General features: G+C 44.5%; 1 protein-coding gene across 4 annotated transcripts in view; it reads left to right on the forward strand.

Moving 5' to 3' along the window:
* Positions 1–13,623, forward strand: part of ZDHHC20 (zinc finger DHHC-type palmitoyltransferase 20) — a 68,497-nt gene that overhangs the window by 29,157 nt on the left and 25,717 nt on the right. For all 4 annotated transcript variants that reach the window (XM_039255669.1, XM_039255643.1, XM_039255651.1 and 1 more), the window contains exons 3-4: positions 1,915–2,018; positions 7,957–8,077. In XM_039255669.1, coding sequence (XP_039111600.1) covers positions 1,915–2,018; positions 7,957–8,077 — 225 coding nt within the window. The remainder of the gene's footprint in view (positions 1–1,914; positions 2,019–7,956; positions 8,078–13,623) is intronic.

The raw sequence follows: 13,623 nt of genomic DNA on the forward strand, positions 1-13,623 counted from the left end.
TCGGGCAAGACATTAAATTCTCTGAGCCCCAGGTTTCACATTTGTAAACTGAAAGAATACCTTACACGACTATCGGGAGAGTTAGAAATAAGGTGCCCATTATATACCTTCAGGAAGGCTGTCACTATGTGGACTTGGTGACCTGAGTCACTCTGGTCTAATGTGGTTACTAGGAAGTCCCAGTGGTTGACAGCATACATCAGCCATGCAGTGGAGCTGTCTCCCAGCAAGGTCACAGCCAAGGTGATACAGTGAACGACACTTCTCACACCTGCCATTGAGATGGGCCAGAGGCACAGAGACCCGTTGGCACTGGCGGTGAACCAGATAAGCCACAGGTTATGAGCCGTGACATCGAGAGTGAAAATACCGACAGAGAGGGTTTACTTTGAAAGAGATTTTGGGAACTGGACTTTGAAGCGCTCTGTGCTGACTACCCGTGCGACGTGAGGACTCCTTGGGCCCTGGCTTCCTGGGCCAGGGAGCTGCAGACTGGTGGCTCTGCGCCCCCAGCCACACACACACCAATGTCACTGCAAAAGAAAAGGCTGGGTCAGATGAGTGTTAATTGTTTAAAAAAAAAAAAGAAAGAAAGAAAGAACTTTTTTTAACTGCGAGTGAAAGAAAAAATAACCTCAGACCAAAGGAAGAATGGCACTTTGAATTCAATACATGTTAGCTTTATAAAAACTTCACTACATTGTTCTTAGTGTTTCTCACTTCACTCCAACCAATGAAAACTTTTATCACTTCTTAAACTTGGGAAACACTGAAATAGGGAACATGCAAAAAGAACCAAATTTTGAAAGGCAATTAAGATTCTTGGATAGTAATCAATAATAGCCTGTACTGGGGTGCCTGGCCGGCTAAGTCAGTAGAGCATGCGACTCTTGATCTCAGGGTTGTGAGCTCAAACCCCACGTTGGGTGTAGAGATTACTTTAAGAAATAGCCAGTATTTATTAAGGATTTATTATGTGCCAGGCACTGTTTTAAATGTTTTGCATGTATTAGGCCATCAGTATTGAACAGCTAACTTTAATGAAACAAATTAAGGGCTTTAACTGAAGTCTGAGCAGATTTGGGGCGGGGGGAGGGAGTATAGTATGAAGACGTAATAGATTCCCAGAGTCATGGAGAAGGCTTACGTGGAAGAGGTAATATTTGATCTGAACTTTAAAAATGAGTAGAATTGCAAACTTTTATGCTTGTGTCTACTTTGTTTTGTTCAATGGGTTTGTGGTGTCCCGTTCCAAATGCAAAAAGAGTTCAAGCACCTGGTAAATAGTCCTTGTTTCCTATGGAAACCAGTCCTACTACAGTCACATAGAAACACTGCAGAACACAACAAAAAGCTCTGAATTTTGTCTGTGAGTTAAGATTTGGAGATGAGGATGTTAGAATGATACACGAATCTACTTGGGAAACAGTTATGGCAGGACTTTTAAGTGGCTGAAAATTTTGGGGTTCACCCTATGTTGAAAGGAGAATGGACAGCATGACTTTTCTGGACAGTCCAGGAGCTAAGTTTTTAGATGACTCTTTATTCACTGTGATGGGAACCTCTGGTATTACTTTCGGTTTATAGTTCCTTGGATTTCATGTTCATAATGATGGATTCTGCCTTAAATAATTTTTAAATCATCTACAATGTAACTTTGAGAAAGAGCTTGAAATACAGTGAGGAGGAGGTGTCTTTACTTATAAATGAGGCTGATAACCCTTAAATGCAGGAATTCTACCTATTCGTAATGTTTTGTCATGCAGATAACAGAGTTTACATATTTGATGTCTTCAGTAGATTTTAATTATTTATTAGATTAAACCTCCTGACCCTAAATATTGTGTTTTAATGTAATGCTTCTTCCTGTTTTCACCTGGATTCAATGAAATGTTATTTGTTTTTATTTACCAGGAAAGGCCGTTGTTTACCTTGTGGCTTTCCATCTGTTCTTTGTTATGTTTGTATGGTCCTATTGGATGACAATTTTCACATCTCCCGCTTCCCCCTCCAAAGAGGTAAATTTAATGTTGGTAAATTGCCAAATGCTGTAGCTAATTATGGAATTATTTTCCCTGTGTTACCTTCGTTAAAACTTTATTACATAATGCATTTGTTCTGTTTCCGTTCATGAACTTGCTTGGTGACTCCACATCGTGAACGTGAGTCACCAGCCTGGGCTCAGGTACAACCCGCATAGCACACTAAGATCAATGATAGTGCTAAAGTTTGCTTATACTGGTGTTTTTCTGCCTTGCTGTATTTTCTTACAGACATACTTTTTTTTATTATTGGAGTAAAAAATCTTAAAGGACAGAACTGATTTAGAGGCATGGAGTTTATTTTTAGACACCTTAACGTATTTTCTCAGGCCTGAACGCATGTGCTGCAACTAAAGAGAGTTTTGATCGCGGGAAACAACTTGAGTAGGGGTCCCGTGTGTTATACTTTAGTATGGTTAGTATTTCTTCTAACCTGAGGTTCCGCTGGGAAAATAATGGGAGTAGATATTTATGTAGAATAAGTTTTAAGACCAGTATGTTTCTCGTGCCTTGACATAGCTGACTGACGTTCGGTATAGTTAGATGGCGAAGAATGTGCTCTCCAGTGTTAGGATTTCCTGAGTGTGATTTTTCTGCTCTAACACATTACTTAATGTCTCTGAGCCTCGGTTTCCTCATTGGAAAATGGAGCTAAGGATAGTGCCTGTTTCCGTAAGACATTTGTGAGGCTTAAGTGAGCTTCGTTCACGTAAAGCTTTGAACATAGTAGCTGCTACATGGTCGGCAATCAGATATTAGGTGATGATGATAATTATTTCCCCTCATATCAAATTCTTTAAAAATTATAGACCATAAGTTTAAAAATAATCCCAGCTTTCATTTAACTTTTTATAGAGCGCACACACAGAAAAGCACATCCGTAAGTGTAAGTTGCTGAAGTCACACACCGAACACCCTGTGGTCACCACCACCCCGGCCGCAGAAGCAGGACACTCCTGGCGTCTTTTATGCCGCTTCATGCTCTTTCCACTCACCCCTTCACGCAAACCACTCTCCTGCCCCCCGTTAGCATCAGTTTGTTTTGCCTGGTTTTGCACTTTATGTAAACAGAGTCATTACACTCTGTGTGTTTGTGTGTCTGGCTTCTTTCATTAACATTCTGTTTGCGAGATTCATCCGTGTTGTTGTACGTAGTTGTGAAGCATTCATTCTCATTATGGGTTAGTGTTCAGTTGTGGTAAATAACAGATTATTTAAGTGGTCTGCTGTCCGTGGGCAAGGACATGTGGGGGGCTTCCAGCTTAGGGCTGCCATGAACATTCTACTGCGTATATATCACACACACACACATGCGTATTTACAGACCTACACATAGCGTTCTTTCAGGGAGATGCCTGGGCCCTATGTTGTATGTAATTCAGCGTTAGGAAAATGCCAAACGGTTTTTGCCCTTTTTTTTCTGTTGAGTGCTTTTATTTTAGCAATGAACACATCGCTCAAACTTAGTGTTTCTTCATTCTTTAGACATTTGGTAGTAATTAGTCTACTTTAAAGTTACGTTACAAACGTCCATCTACATCTTAAGCTCTGAGTTGGAAAGGAACTAATTTTACTTGATCATTGAATGCTAGTGATGCCCATTGAAAATAGAGCATGTGCAGAAGTAGATGGTTCTCCTTATAGGAAAGAAAAAATAGATTAAGAAACCTGGTTGGTACTACTGTTGAGAAGCAGTACAGTGTAGAGGTGAGGGACTCAGACTGGCTGCAGACCACCCGGGTTCAACAGCTCTGTGCCTCTGCTCCCTCCTGGCTGCGCGGCACCGGAATCTCGCCTCCGCTCTCTGTACCCCCCTCTCTCCTGTGGAATGAGGAGGATGGATAGTCGTGTATGCCTTACGGGATTGTTGTAAACATTGAACAGATTAATAGTATATGTGGTTAGTAATGTTTATAATAATAGTATGTGGTTAATAGTGTATGTAAAGGGCTCAGAAGACTACACAACACATAGTAAGTGCCACTTAAATGTTATTTACTTATTTTGGTGGTTGTTTTGTCAAGTTGCATCCATGTAGCATTCGGCCCAGGGCTTAAGCCTGCACACGCACTCCCATTCTGCACGCTCCCCTGTCCCGAGAAGCTCGGCGGCGGCCCCCACCCTCCCCATCATAGAACTTACCGTCCAGCTTCCTAATTGCCTCCTGACTGCTGTGCATCACTCTATTGTCTGTTTTTTGGGGGCAGAGATCATTTTTATGGTGTCCTGCACTACCTCCCTCCCCCCACTGCGTAGCACAGAGTAGGTGCTTGCTACTGAATGAGTTAATTATGCAGTCATCAAGGGCCAGCTCAGTCCAGCTGCAGTGACAGCCAGGAAGGAGCAGGGGTTTGTGGCTCTGGGCCGGCCGCCAAGGTCGCTCCTCCTGGTGACTACAGAGCTGTGAGGCAGCTCCTGACGGAACTGCATTGAAAGGACTCAGGGAGCTGAGAGGTTAGGAAAACACGCGGGAATCAGACCCAGGGAGGTTGTTTGAATCTAAAAAGCAGAAACTTTACATTTTTAGGGAAGTTAAAAGTATGGCTATTTTTTCTTTTTTTTTTTTTTTTTTAACGGTTTTATTTTTGAGAGCGAGCAAGCACACGCGTGCACGGGCTGGGGAGGGGCAGAAAGGGAGAGAGGATCCGAAGTGGGCTCTGCACCGACAGCAGCAAGCCTGACGCGGGGCTCGAACTCACAGACCAGGAGGTCATGACCTGTGCCGAAATCGGGCATTGAACCAACTGAGCCACCCGGGCGCCCCTGGGTATATTTTTCATTCTTTGTCAGCAAGAACTTAGCACCTACAGTTTACCAGACTGTGCCGGCTCCGGGAGTTAAAAGAGCAGGGCAGACACGTCCTTACAGGTGGTAAGCAGGTGACAACTGTGACACATTTGCGTAACTTTAAACTTTTTTTTTTAATGTTTTATTTATTTCTAGGAGAGAGAGAGAGACAGCGTGAGCAGGGGAGGGTCAGAGAGAGAGGGAGTCACAGACTCTGAAACAGGCTCCAGGCTCCGAGCTGGCAGTCAGCACAGAGCCCGACGCGGGGCTCGAACCCACGAACCGCGAGATCATGACCTAAGCGAAAGTCGGACGCTTAACCGACTAAGCCACCCAGGCGCCCCACATTTGCGTAACTTTAGAATAAGAACATGATCATGTAGGAAAGCATAACAATAAAAGCTACTAGGGAGAAAAGCTACTTTAGGTAGTGTGGCCAAGGAGACCTCCCAGGAAGTGGCACTTAAACTGAGACCTTTATAAGTTAGTACAGTATCTCTTTTACTGAAGTATTAGCTTTTTGAAGGAAGACTCTTTGTTCATTGCTTTATCCCCATTGCCCAGAATCGGACCTCATCTCTGATGGGCAGATTGCTAAACGCGTGACTGAGTGAGTGGTGAGGAGGAGGAGCATGTTAGGAGGTGGCAGGCATCTTCCGCCCCGAGCGTCCTCTCTCTAAAAAGAAAACGTGGCCCCATCGCTCTCTGAGAATCCTGCAGAGGCCGCCCGCCAGCTCCGAGGGGAAAGCCAGGCTGGTTTGCGCGGCGCGCAGGGCGCTCGCGAACTAAAATCTCACCAGCGCCCCCTGCACGGCCTCTTCCTGCGCCTCAGCAGCCAAGGAGTGTTTTGCCCTGACTGCACCTTGCTGCTCTCCCACGTTTGTGCTTTCTGTGTGCGGCTCCATTACCCAGATTCTCTGCCGCCTTGTTTTCCTGGAAGATTCCTGTTCATCTCTCGTCACCCGGCACGGGCACCACTTCTTCCAAGAAACTTTCACTGGCCGCTCCTACCCGCCCCTGAGGGAGCCCTTATCACACCGGGTACTTAGCCGATTCTTTATTGGCACGGCTAACATTCCAGCTGGACTATAGATACGGATTTGACTTCGGAGGGAAGGGCTACATTGTTACGCACCGGTGGATTCCCGTTACCCTGAGCAACGCCTCCTTCTTAATTGGTATTTCATATATATTGAAATTGAACCATCTGAACACTGAACTTAAGATAATGGCATTTTATAGTTTGGATTATATTCACGGTTCTTAATGAAAACTAGATATATAATAATAATTTCAGAACTCGAATCCATTAAAAAATTTCGGGGGGGGTTCATTCCTCATCTAAAATTCTGGTGTCTCGTGAGATTTTCATTTTGTTTAAATGTTTCATAGTTTATAACCGTAGTCCTTAAGGAAGAGTAGTGATGTCGAGGCCTGGCTAGAAATAGGACCGTCCAGGGGAATCTGTTCACGTTTTACAAGGAAACTGTAAAATTTGATTAGAATGTCTCCTTTCCAAAGGAACGTTTATCCTCATACCAGATGATCCCTATACTCCACTGTGAGTGCTTCAGACACACGTCATGTCAGGGAAGAACTTGTAATTCAAACAAGCTGCAAGGTACAATGCTCTTAAAAGAGAATGGGCCGTTTTGCAAAGTAGGGAAGTATTTCAGTATCTGATTCAAGAGGGAGCGAATCTCAGAAACATTTTCTGAAGATTCCTACCTGCCTGGGAGGTTGGATAAGTGACCCCCCAGAGTCCAAGTTAAGATTAGGGAAATCTTTGCTGACTACTTTCTGTCCTTTTTATTTGTCTGCGTTACTCCTTATGCCTTGTAAGTCATTTGGGGATTTTTTGTGCCATCACGATTTGATTGTGGGGACCAGGTGAGGATATCTCAATAATGGACTTCGACATCCTGAACTGTGGTGTTTGGTCAGCTTAGAGTAACAGTCTGTGAAAATCAAGAACATTTATTTTACATTAGCCGTGTGGAGTAAAACTCAAAAGACTTGAGTCTTCACATCAGCTCTGTGAGTAAACGTGCGATCTTAGGAAGTTCCTCAACTCCTTCCGACGGACTGCTGCCTTGCTGGTGACAGGAGAGGCTGCACCGCTAAGCTAAGACTGCCGTTACGATGAAGGGGCACCAGGGGTATGGAAGGTTTGGTAGTGACTTAGCAGGTAGGTCCAAATACTTGAGTATAAAAAGATAAAACTCCATTCAAGCAAAACCCTGTAAGTAAAAAATTGAGAAACCGTATAATTAAAATACAAGACATGATCAAGAGCAAGTCTCAAGCCACTTTTAGTTTAAAAAGAAATTCTGCGAAGTAAAGAAGGATAGAAACGGAAAGCGTCTGTTTGCATGAAATTAGAGGCATAAAACTCAGGGTCCTTGGGATGCTGGGATGGACGCACTGACCAGGGGCGCAGCTCTGCGCAGGTGCTCTGTGGGGAAAATGCTGTCTGAGGACGTGAACTGGAGGCTGGCCACACTGTGGGAATGCAGACTTAAGAAATGGAAACTGGAAATAACTCCATGAAGGAATCGCTCCTTGAGAAAAGGAGTCTGTGCTCGCCTTGAATGTCCTTACTCATTTTGCAGAAGGCCCTCCTGTTGGTTAGCTTTTTAAAAGCTAAAACAAAGTAGTGAAAGAATGACTTGTCCTCATTGAGGTGTTTGGCCAGAAAATAGTTAGCCCCCATGCCCGTGATTTAACCGGTTACCCAAAGCAAGGGAATCTTCTGACATCCTTCCAGAAATTAAAAATTTCTTGACACTAATTTTCAAACACCAGAGTTTTTACCAATAGAAAGTATATATTTAACCCTTTTTGGTTGGGCGGTGTTTAATTTTGTCTGTGAAAAGCAAAGATAACAAAGTTTTCTAGTTCATATTCTTTCCCATCATTAGAATAGAGGGCAGATATTTTTTAATCTGTCAAAGGTTTGTAGTTTTGTTAAAATGTACTTGATTTAGCTTCTTAAATTTGAAAACAAAGTTTGCCTTTGTGGAAGGAAATGTGTTTTGTGTGTTCTGGATAAAACTTTCTCTTTCTGAGTGTGATAGTTCATGATCATGGGGTTAAAAAGAGTTAATAGTTATTTTTCCTTTTATAGTTCTACTTGTCCAATTCTGAAAAGGAACGTTATGAAAAGGAATTCAGCCAAGAAAGACAGCAAGAAATTTTGAAAAGAGCAGCCCGGGACTTACCTATCTATACCACATCAGCTTCAAGGAGTAAGAAAAACCAGTCTTAAATTTTCCTTTCCTTTTTAAAGTATGGTTAATCCTGCCGAGATATGTCTGCATGGTTTGACTATTAAATAGATATTGTGATTGCTGCAGATAATGTCTTCAAGAACAAGATTTTCCTGTGTTCTGTATGTTCTGTGGTATCTCAGATATACGTCCAGATATGTACATATATTGGTAAGGATGTTTTAAGGGGCTCACTATGAGCCTCTCTGCATTTTTTGTCCCAACTCGACATCATGGCTAAAAATTACACTTGTTATTCTTAGCACACTATCTTTTGGAAATTCTGGTTTGAATTTTAATATTGTGTGTCATCACAAGAGTAATTTTTTTTTAAATCAAAAATGTGCTAACTTAGAATGGAGAGGAATAAAAGACACAAAAGGGAAGAAGCCTGTTCAAGTTTTTTTTTTTTTAATGTTTATTTTTGAGGCGGGGGAGGGGCAGAGAGAGAGGACGACAGAGGATCTGAAGCGGGCTCTGGGCTGACAGCAGAGAGCCCAGTGTGGGGCTCGAACTCACCATGAGTTTGACCTGAGCCAAAGTCAGATGCTCAACTGACTGAGCCGCCTGGGTGCTCCCTGTTCAGTTTTTAAAACTAATATTGAGAGAGCCAGAATTAAAAAAAAAAATTTTTTTTAACGTTTATTTATTTTTGAGAGAGCATGAGCAGGGGAGGGGCAGAGAGAGACAGAGACACAGAATCCAAAGCAGGCTCCAGTGTATGTCAGCACAGAGCCCGACGCGGGGCTCGAACTCACGAATTGCGAGATCATGACCTGCGCTGAAGTCTGACGCTTAACTGACCGAGCCCCCAGGTGCCCCAGAGAGCCAGGGTTTGAACTCAGGTTTGTCTGGTTCCAAAGCCATTGGTATTTCCACTGTCCCAATTCCGACATTGAGATGGGTGACTCCTCCGGACCTTCCTTTTCTCAGGGTGAGAGTCTTACGCTAGGGATGCAATTGCACGTGACCAGTCTGGTCGCGTCAGTGTGGGGCATTGTTTTCAGTGATGTTTGTTCAAAGAGCAGGTAATATAATAGCTAACAGTTACCCAGTTCTGCGTGTTATATCCGTGCTCCTTTAAACTTCACAGCAGCCCTGAGAGGTGGATACTGTTGTCTTCATTTTACAGAGAAGGAAACTGAGTCACAGAGAGGTTTTATATCTTCTTCAAGGTTATATAAATACTATGTGAAAAATTGGAATAAAATCAAGGTGCTCTGGCTCTAGAACCCACTACACTGCTGAGCTCCGAGGGGAGCTTTACCTTTCTATAGTTACATGCAGGTTGTGACTAAGGAAATACCAAGTTTGTACAGGATTTTAGAAGGGGGTATTTGACTTTAAAATTTTTCATGCATTTAATACTGTTCTTTTTGCATGACTAACGTATTGCCATACATGACAGAAACACGAACATCAGGTCAGGCCACAGCTTTTCTGTTACTGGTGTAGTGAAGGTTACTGACTTTCTAAGTGCTGCTTTCTTATTTTCAAATGAGGATAAAAATATCTATGTCTTTGGGTTAGTGGAAATACTAAGTGAGATACGTAAATGAGATGTGCATTTAGTGTAGATCTTGGCATATAGTAGTAAGTTTTCAGTAAATGATAGCTAATATAAAATAATCTCTTTTATATTCAGAGGTGAAAAGTGTGGCTTACGATAATTATTTGTACTTCTAGTTCTGTAGATTAGATGTTCCTAACGTAGAGTCCAAGATTTGGAAGAATTTATGAATTCCAAGACAACATGCAAAGTTGTGGGTACATGTAGCTTTCAGAGTAGCCCATTCATAGCAAGGTCATCTGGTTTTCAGAGCAGGACATGCGTCCTGAAGAGCTAATAGCCACCGATTTAAATCTTTACACTTGAAGCTCTATTATTTTTCATTAATTATAATGGTTTTCCTCTAATCTGAATAGTACCCTTCAGCTGTGCAGCCTTACGCCAGAATCCTGCTGCACACACTCCGCTGGTGGTTATTCCGTCCCCGGGACACCTCTGGGCTGGGTGCCGCACTTGTCCGCACCTGAGAGGTGACGAAACGAGGCGCAGTGAGGGCTGCAGAGCCCCCGAGCGACAGGACCTGGGGATTTACGGATTTACCGCCTACCTTCTGACGACAGGCAGAGGCCTAGCTCTTGAGCGCCATTTTATACTGCATTTCTGCTGCTTAGAATTCCAAACTTCGGGGGAGTTTTATTCCTTTTTCTTATTATAGGAGTAGTAGCCATTCGTTCTTTACAAAACAAAACTACAGAAACGTATTATAGGCAGTGGACCGTAATGGACCAGAGGTGAAGGGACAGAGCCGCCCCCACAGGAGGGAGCTCGGGGCTGAAGGGGGCTTTTCACTCACTTCCTTTTTGGTCTTTTTGAACCACGTGGACATACTATTATCTATTCAGCAAACAAAATATAGTCTTTCTAGCCCTCCCCCTCCACAGCGTGCAGCCAGCGTCCCTCTCTGCCTTCACCCCGCGCTGACTGCCCGCAGCAACTCTGTGCCAGTGCACTGTCTCTCCACCTTTTTACGCGTCTCTTCTCCTCCCAGAATGATGATTTTTCCCTCTTTAATCCAGTTTACGATTTTAGAGGCTACTTCTTCTCATCCAATTCTGTTCACTTGAACAAGAGGTGATTTTTAAAAGTCTGCTCGGAACTTCCCACACTCTTACCTTGTGGATCACAGATCACTGCGTCATAGTTATTTCTGTTTATCTCACCCCTCGACCTCGTTCTGAGACTCTGCGGTCAGGAAATTCTCCTGGAGGTATTTGTTGAATGAGCCCCTCCCCCCACCCCAGCCGCCACGTGTGTCCTTCCTCTTCCTCCTGGTTCTCTCTCCTTCACGATGCTTCCCGTCACAAGTCTGAATTTCTGTTTTATTAGAAATAATCATTTTTATTATCCTAGTAATGACACCTGATTTATTGAGAATCTGATCTGTTCCGGAAGATTTATATTTAAGCTGCGCGATATCCTTTACACCTGGTATTACTTGCACTTACGGAAGAGGAGACTGAGACTCGTAGAGAGTGAGTCACCAACCCAGGGCCACAGGCTGCGTAGGGGGAGAGCTGGCCTCACAGCTGCCTGGTGACCGGTCCCTGCTGCTCCCGGGACAGTGAGCTGCCAGCAGCCTCACAGACTGGCTTCGCCAGAGCTCATCAGTGTCCTCTTGGTCTCTGCGTTCCTGTCCTTTTTTTCTTTTTTTTTTTTTTAACGTTGATTTTACTTATTTTGAGAGAGAAAAGGGGGGAAGAGGGGGAGAGAAAGAATCCCAAGCAGGCTCCGTGCTGTCAGCATTGGTTCTGACGCGGGGCTTAATCTCACGAACCGTGAGATCATGACCTGAGCCCAAATCAAGTCAGACACTTACCAACTGAGCGCCCCAGGCACTCCTCGTCCTTTCTTATATTTGCGTAGAGATTGCTGACGTTTTTCTTCTCTTCTCCCCCAGTTTGCTCCTAAAATTCTTGCTTCTCCACTTAATAAATTATAACCAACTTCTTCCTTCTGCTTTCAAGTATCACCAAAGTGTATCTCTCTTAGAAACAACAATTTAGGGGCACCTGGGTGGCTCAGTTGGTTAAACATCCAACTCTTGGGGCGCCTGGGTGGCTTAGTTGGTTAAGCGTCCGACTTTCGCTTAGGTCATGATCTCACGGTTCATGGGTTAGAGCCCCGCGTCGGGCTCTGTGCTGATTGCCGGCTCAGAGCCTGGAGCCTGTTTCAGAGTCTGTGTCTCCCTCTCTCTCTGACCCTCCCCTGCTCACGCTGTCTCTCTCTCTCTCTCTCTCCTAGAAATAAATAAAAATATTAAAAAAAAAAACATCCAACTCTTGACTTCAGCTCAGGTCATGGTCTTACGGTTCGTGGGTCCGAACCCCCACATCAGGCTCTGTGCTGGCAGCGTAGAGGCTGCTTGGGACTCTCTCTCCCACTCTCTCTCTGCCCCTCCCTGGCTCACAGACTCTCTCTCTCAAAATAAATAAACTTAACAACAACAACAAAAAATTGGTTCTGATGCTATTCTAACCACCATTATATTTTCTCTTCCCTTTGAGTTAGATCTTCTTGTGAGCAGTCTATGCCCAGGGCCTGTGTTCCTTCCTGCATAATTCCAGACAGCTGGCTTCCGTTCTCCCTACCTGACTGCGGTGGCTTCTGCCATTCTGACTTCTTGAAAAGCTTTCTTCTTTCTGCTTTTCTATTCTAGTTCTGTTCTGCATCCTTGAATGATTATTCATCCTAATTTTCTTTTCTTTTTCTTTAATTTAATATTATTATTTTTAGAAAGAGAGCACACAAGCAGGGGATGGAGGGGGGAGAGGTGGGAGGTGGTAGAGAGAGAATCTCAAGCAGGCTCCATGCTCAGTGCAGAGCCCAATACAGGACTCCATCCCACAACCCTGGGATCATGACCTGAGCCAAATTCAAGGTCAGATGCTTAACCAACTGAGCCACCCAGGTGCCCCTTATTTTTCTATTTCATAGCTTCATGAGGGCGGCTTGCTCCAATTCTTTTCATGCTGTTCCTTCACCTTTTGTTTTCAATTCTAGAATTCTGACACTATGACGTTGTGATCATTAGTTTCTTATGTCTCCATTTGTTTTCTTTGATAGTTTCCAGGAATGAGTTCACTTTTCTAAACATGAATTAGAGCAGATCCAAGGATGTTGTCACCCTGGCAGTCACATTCCAGACCCGCTCTTGCGTGTCGGGGGAGCGGGCGGGGTTGAAGCTACACAGGAGGATTTCTTGTCCACCCGGGGGCCTCCTGTCAGCCATGTGTCACCAGGGCCGCAGCATTCTTCCTGGGCTTTCAGAGGGAAAAGCTGCAGGTCCCCCCCCCCCCCCACCGCCGTCACTCTTCTTGGCATGCGCCTTCCGAGTCCGCGTCCCCTGCTTGGTTCATTTTCTGGGTTCCTTGCACCAGTGTGTCTGCTGTCTGTGCGTACCCATGGGGGGCCATCTGGGGTCCTCCTCCATCATCTTCCCAGGCTCCCCCAGGACAACTGTCCTCGAGTGACCTGTTCTCCAAACCTCCAAAGCCAAACAAAACTGGATTCCTCGATTCAGAATTGAAGGCCAGCAAGCAGGATTTGTCACATGGTAGAAACTCTCTAAATACACTACTGGTTGCATGAACAAATGAGAGAGTGAATAAATGAAAAACACCCTGCCCTACTCTCCCCCCCCCGCCCACCGCGAGCTTACTCCTGTGGTTGGCAGCAGCATCCATCAGGTGGCCTGGGCCAGAAACCGAACTTTCCTGATGGCTTCTCTTTCCTCAGGTCCTCTGTCTACTCGCTCATCAAATCCTTCAGAAGTCTTCCTCAGACGTCTGTGCAGGGCGCCTGGTGCCTCAGTCGGTTAAACATCTGACTCTTGGTTTTGGCTCAGGTCATGATCTCACGGTTTCGTGAGTTCGGGCCCCACGTTGGGCTTTGTGCTGACAATGCAGAGCCTGCTTGGGATTCTCTCTCTGTTCCTCTCTCTCTGCCCTCCTCCCAC

The sequence above is a fragment of the Hyaena hyaena genome, unplaced genomic scaffold (assembly GCF_003009895.1).
Source record: "Hyaena hyaena isolate Hyena2069 unplaced genomic scaffold, ASM300989v1 scaffold_11, whole genome shotgun sequence".
Taxonomy (NCBI): Eukaryota; Metazoa; Chordata; class Mammalia; order Carnivora; family Hyaenidae; genus Hyaena; species Hyaena hyaena.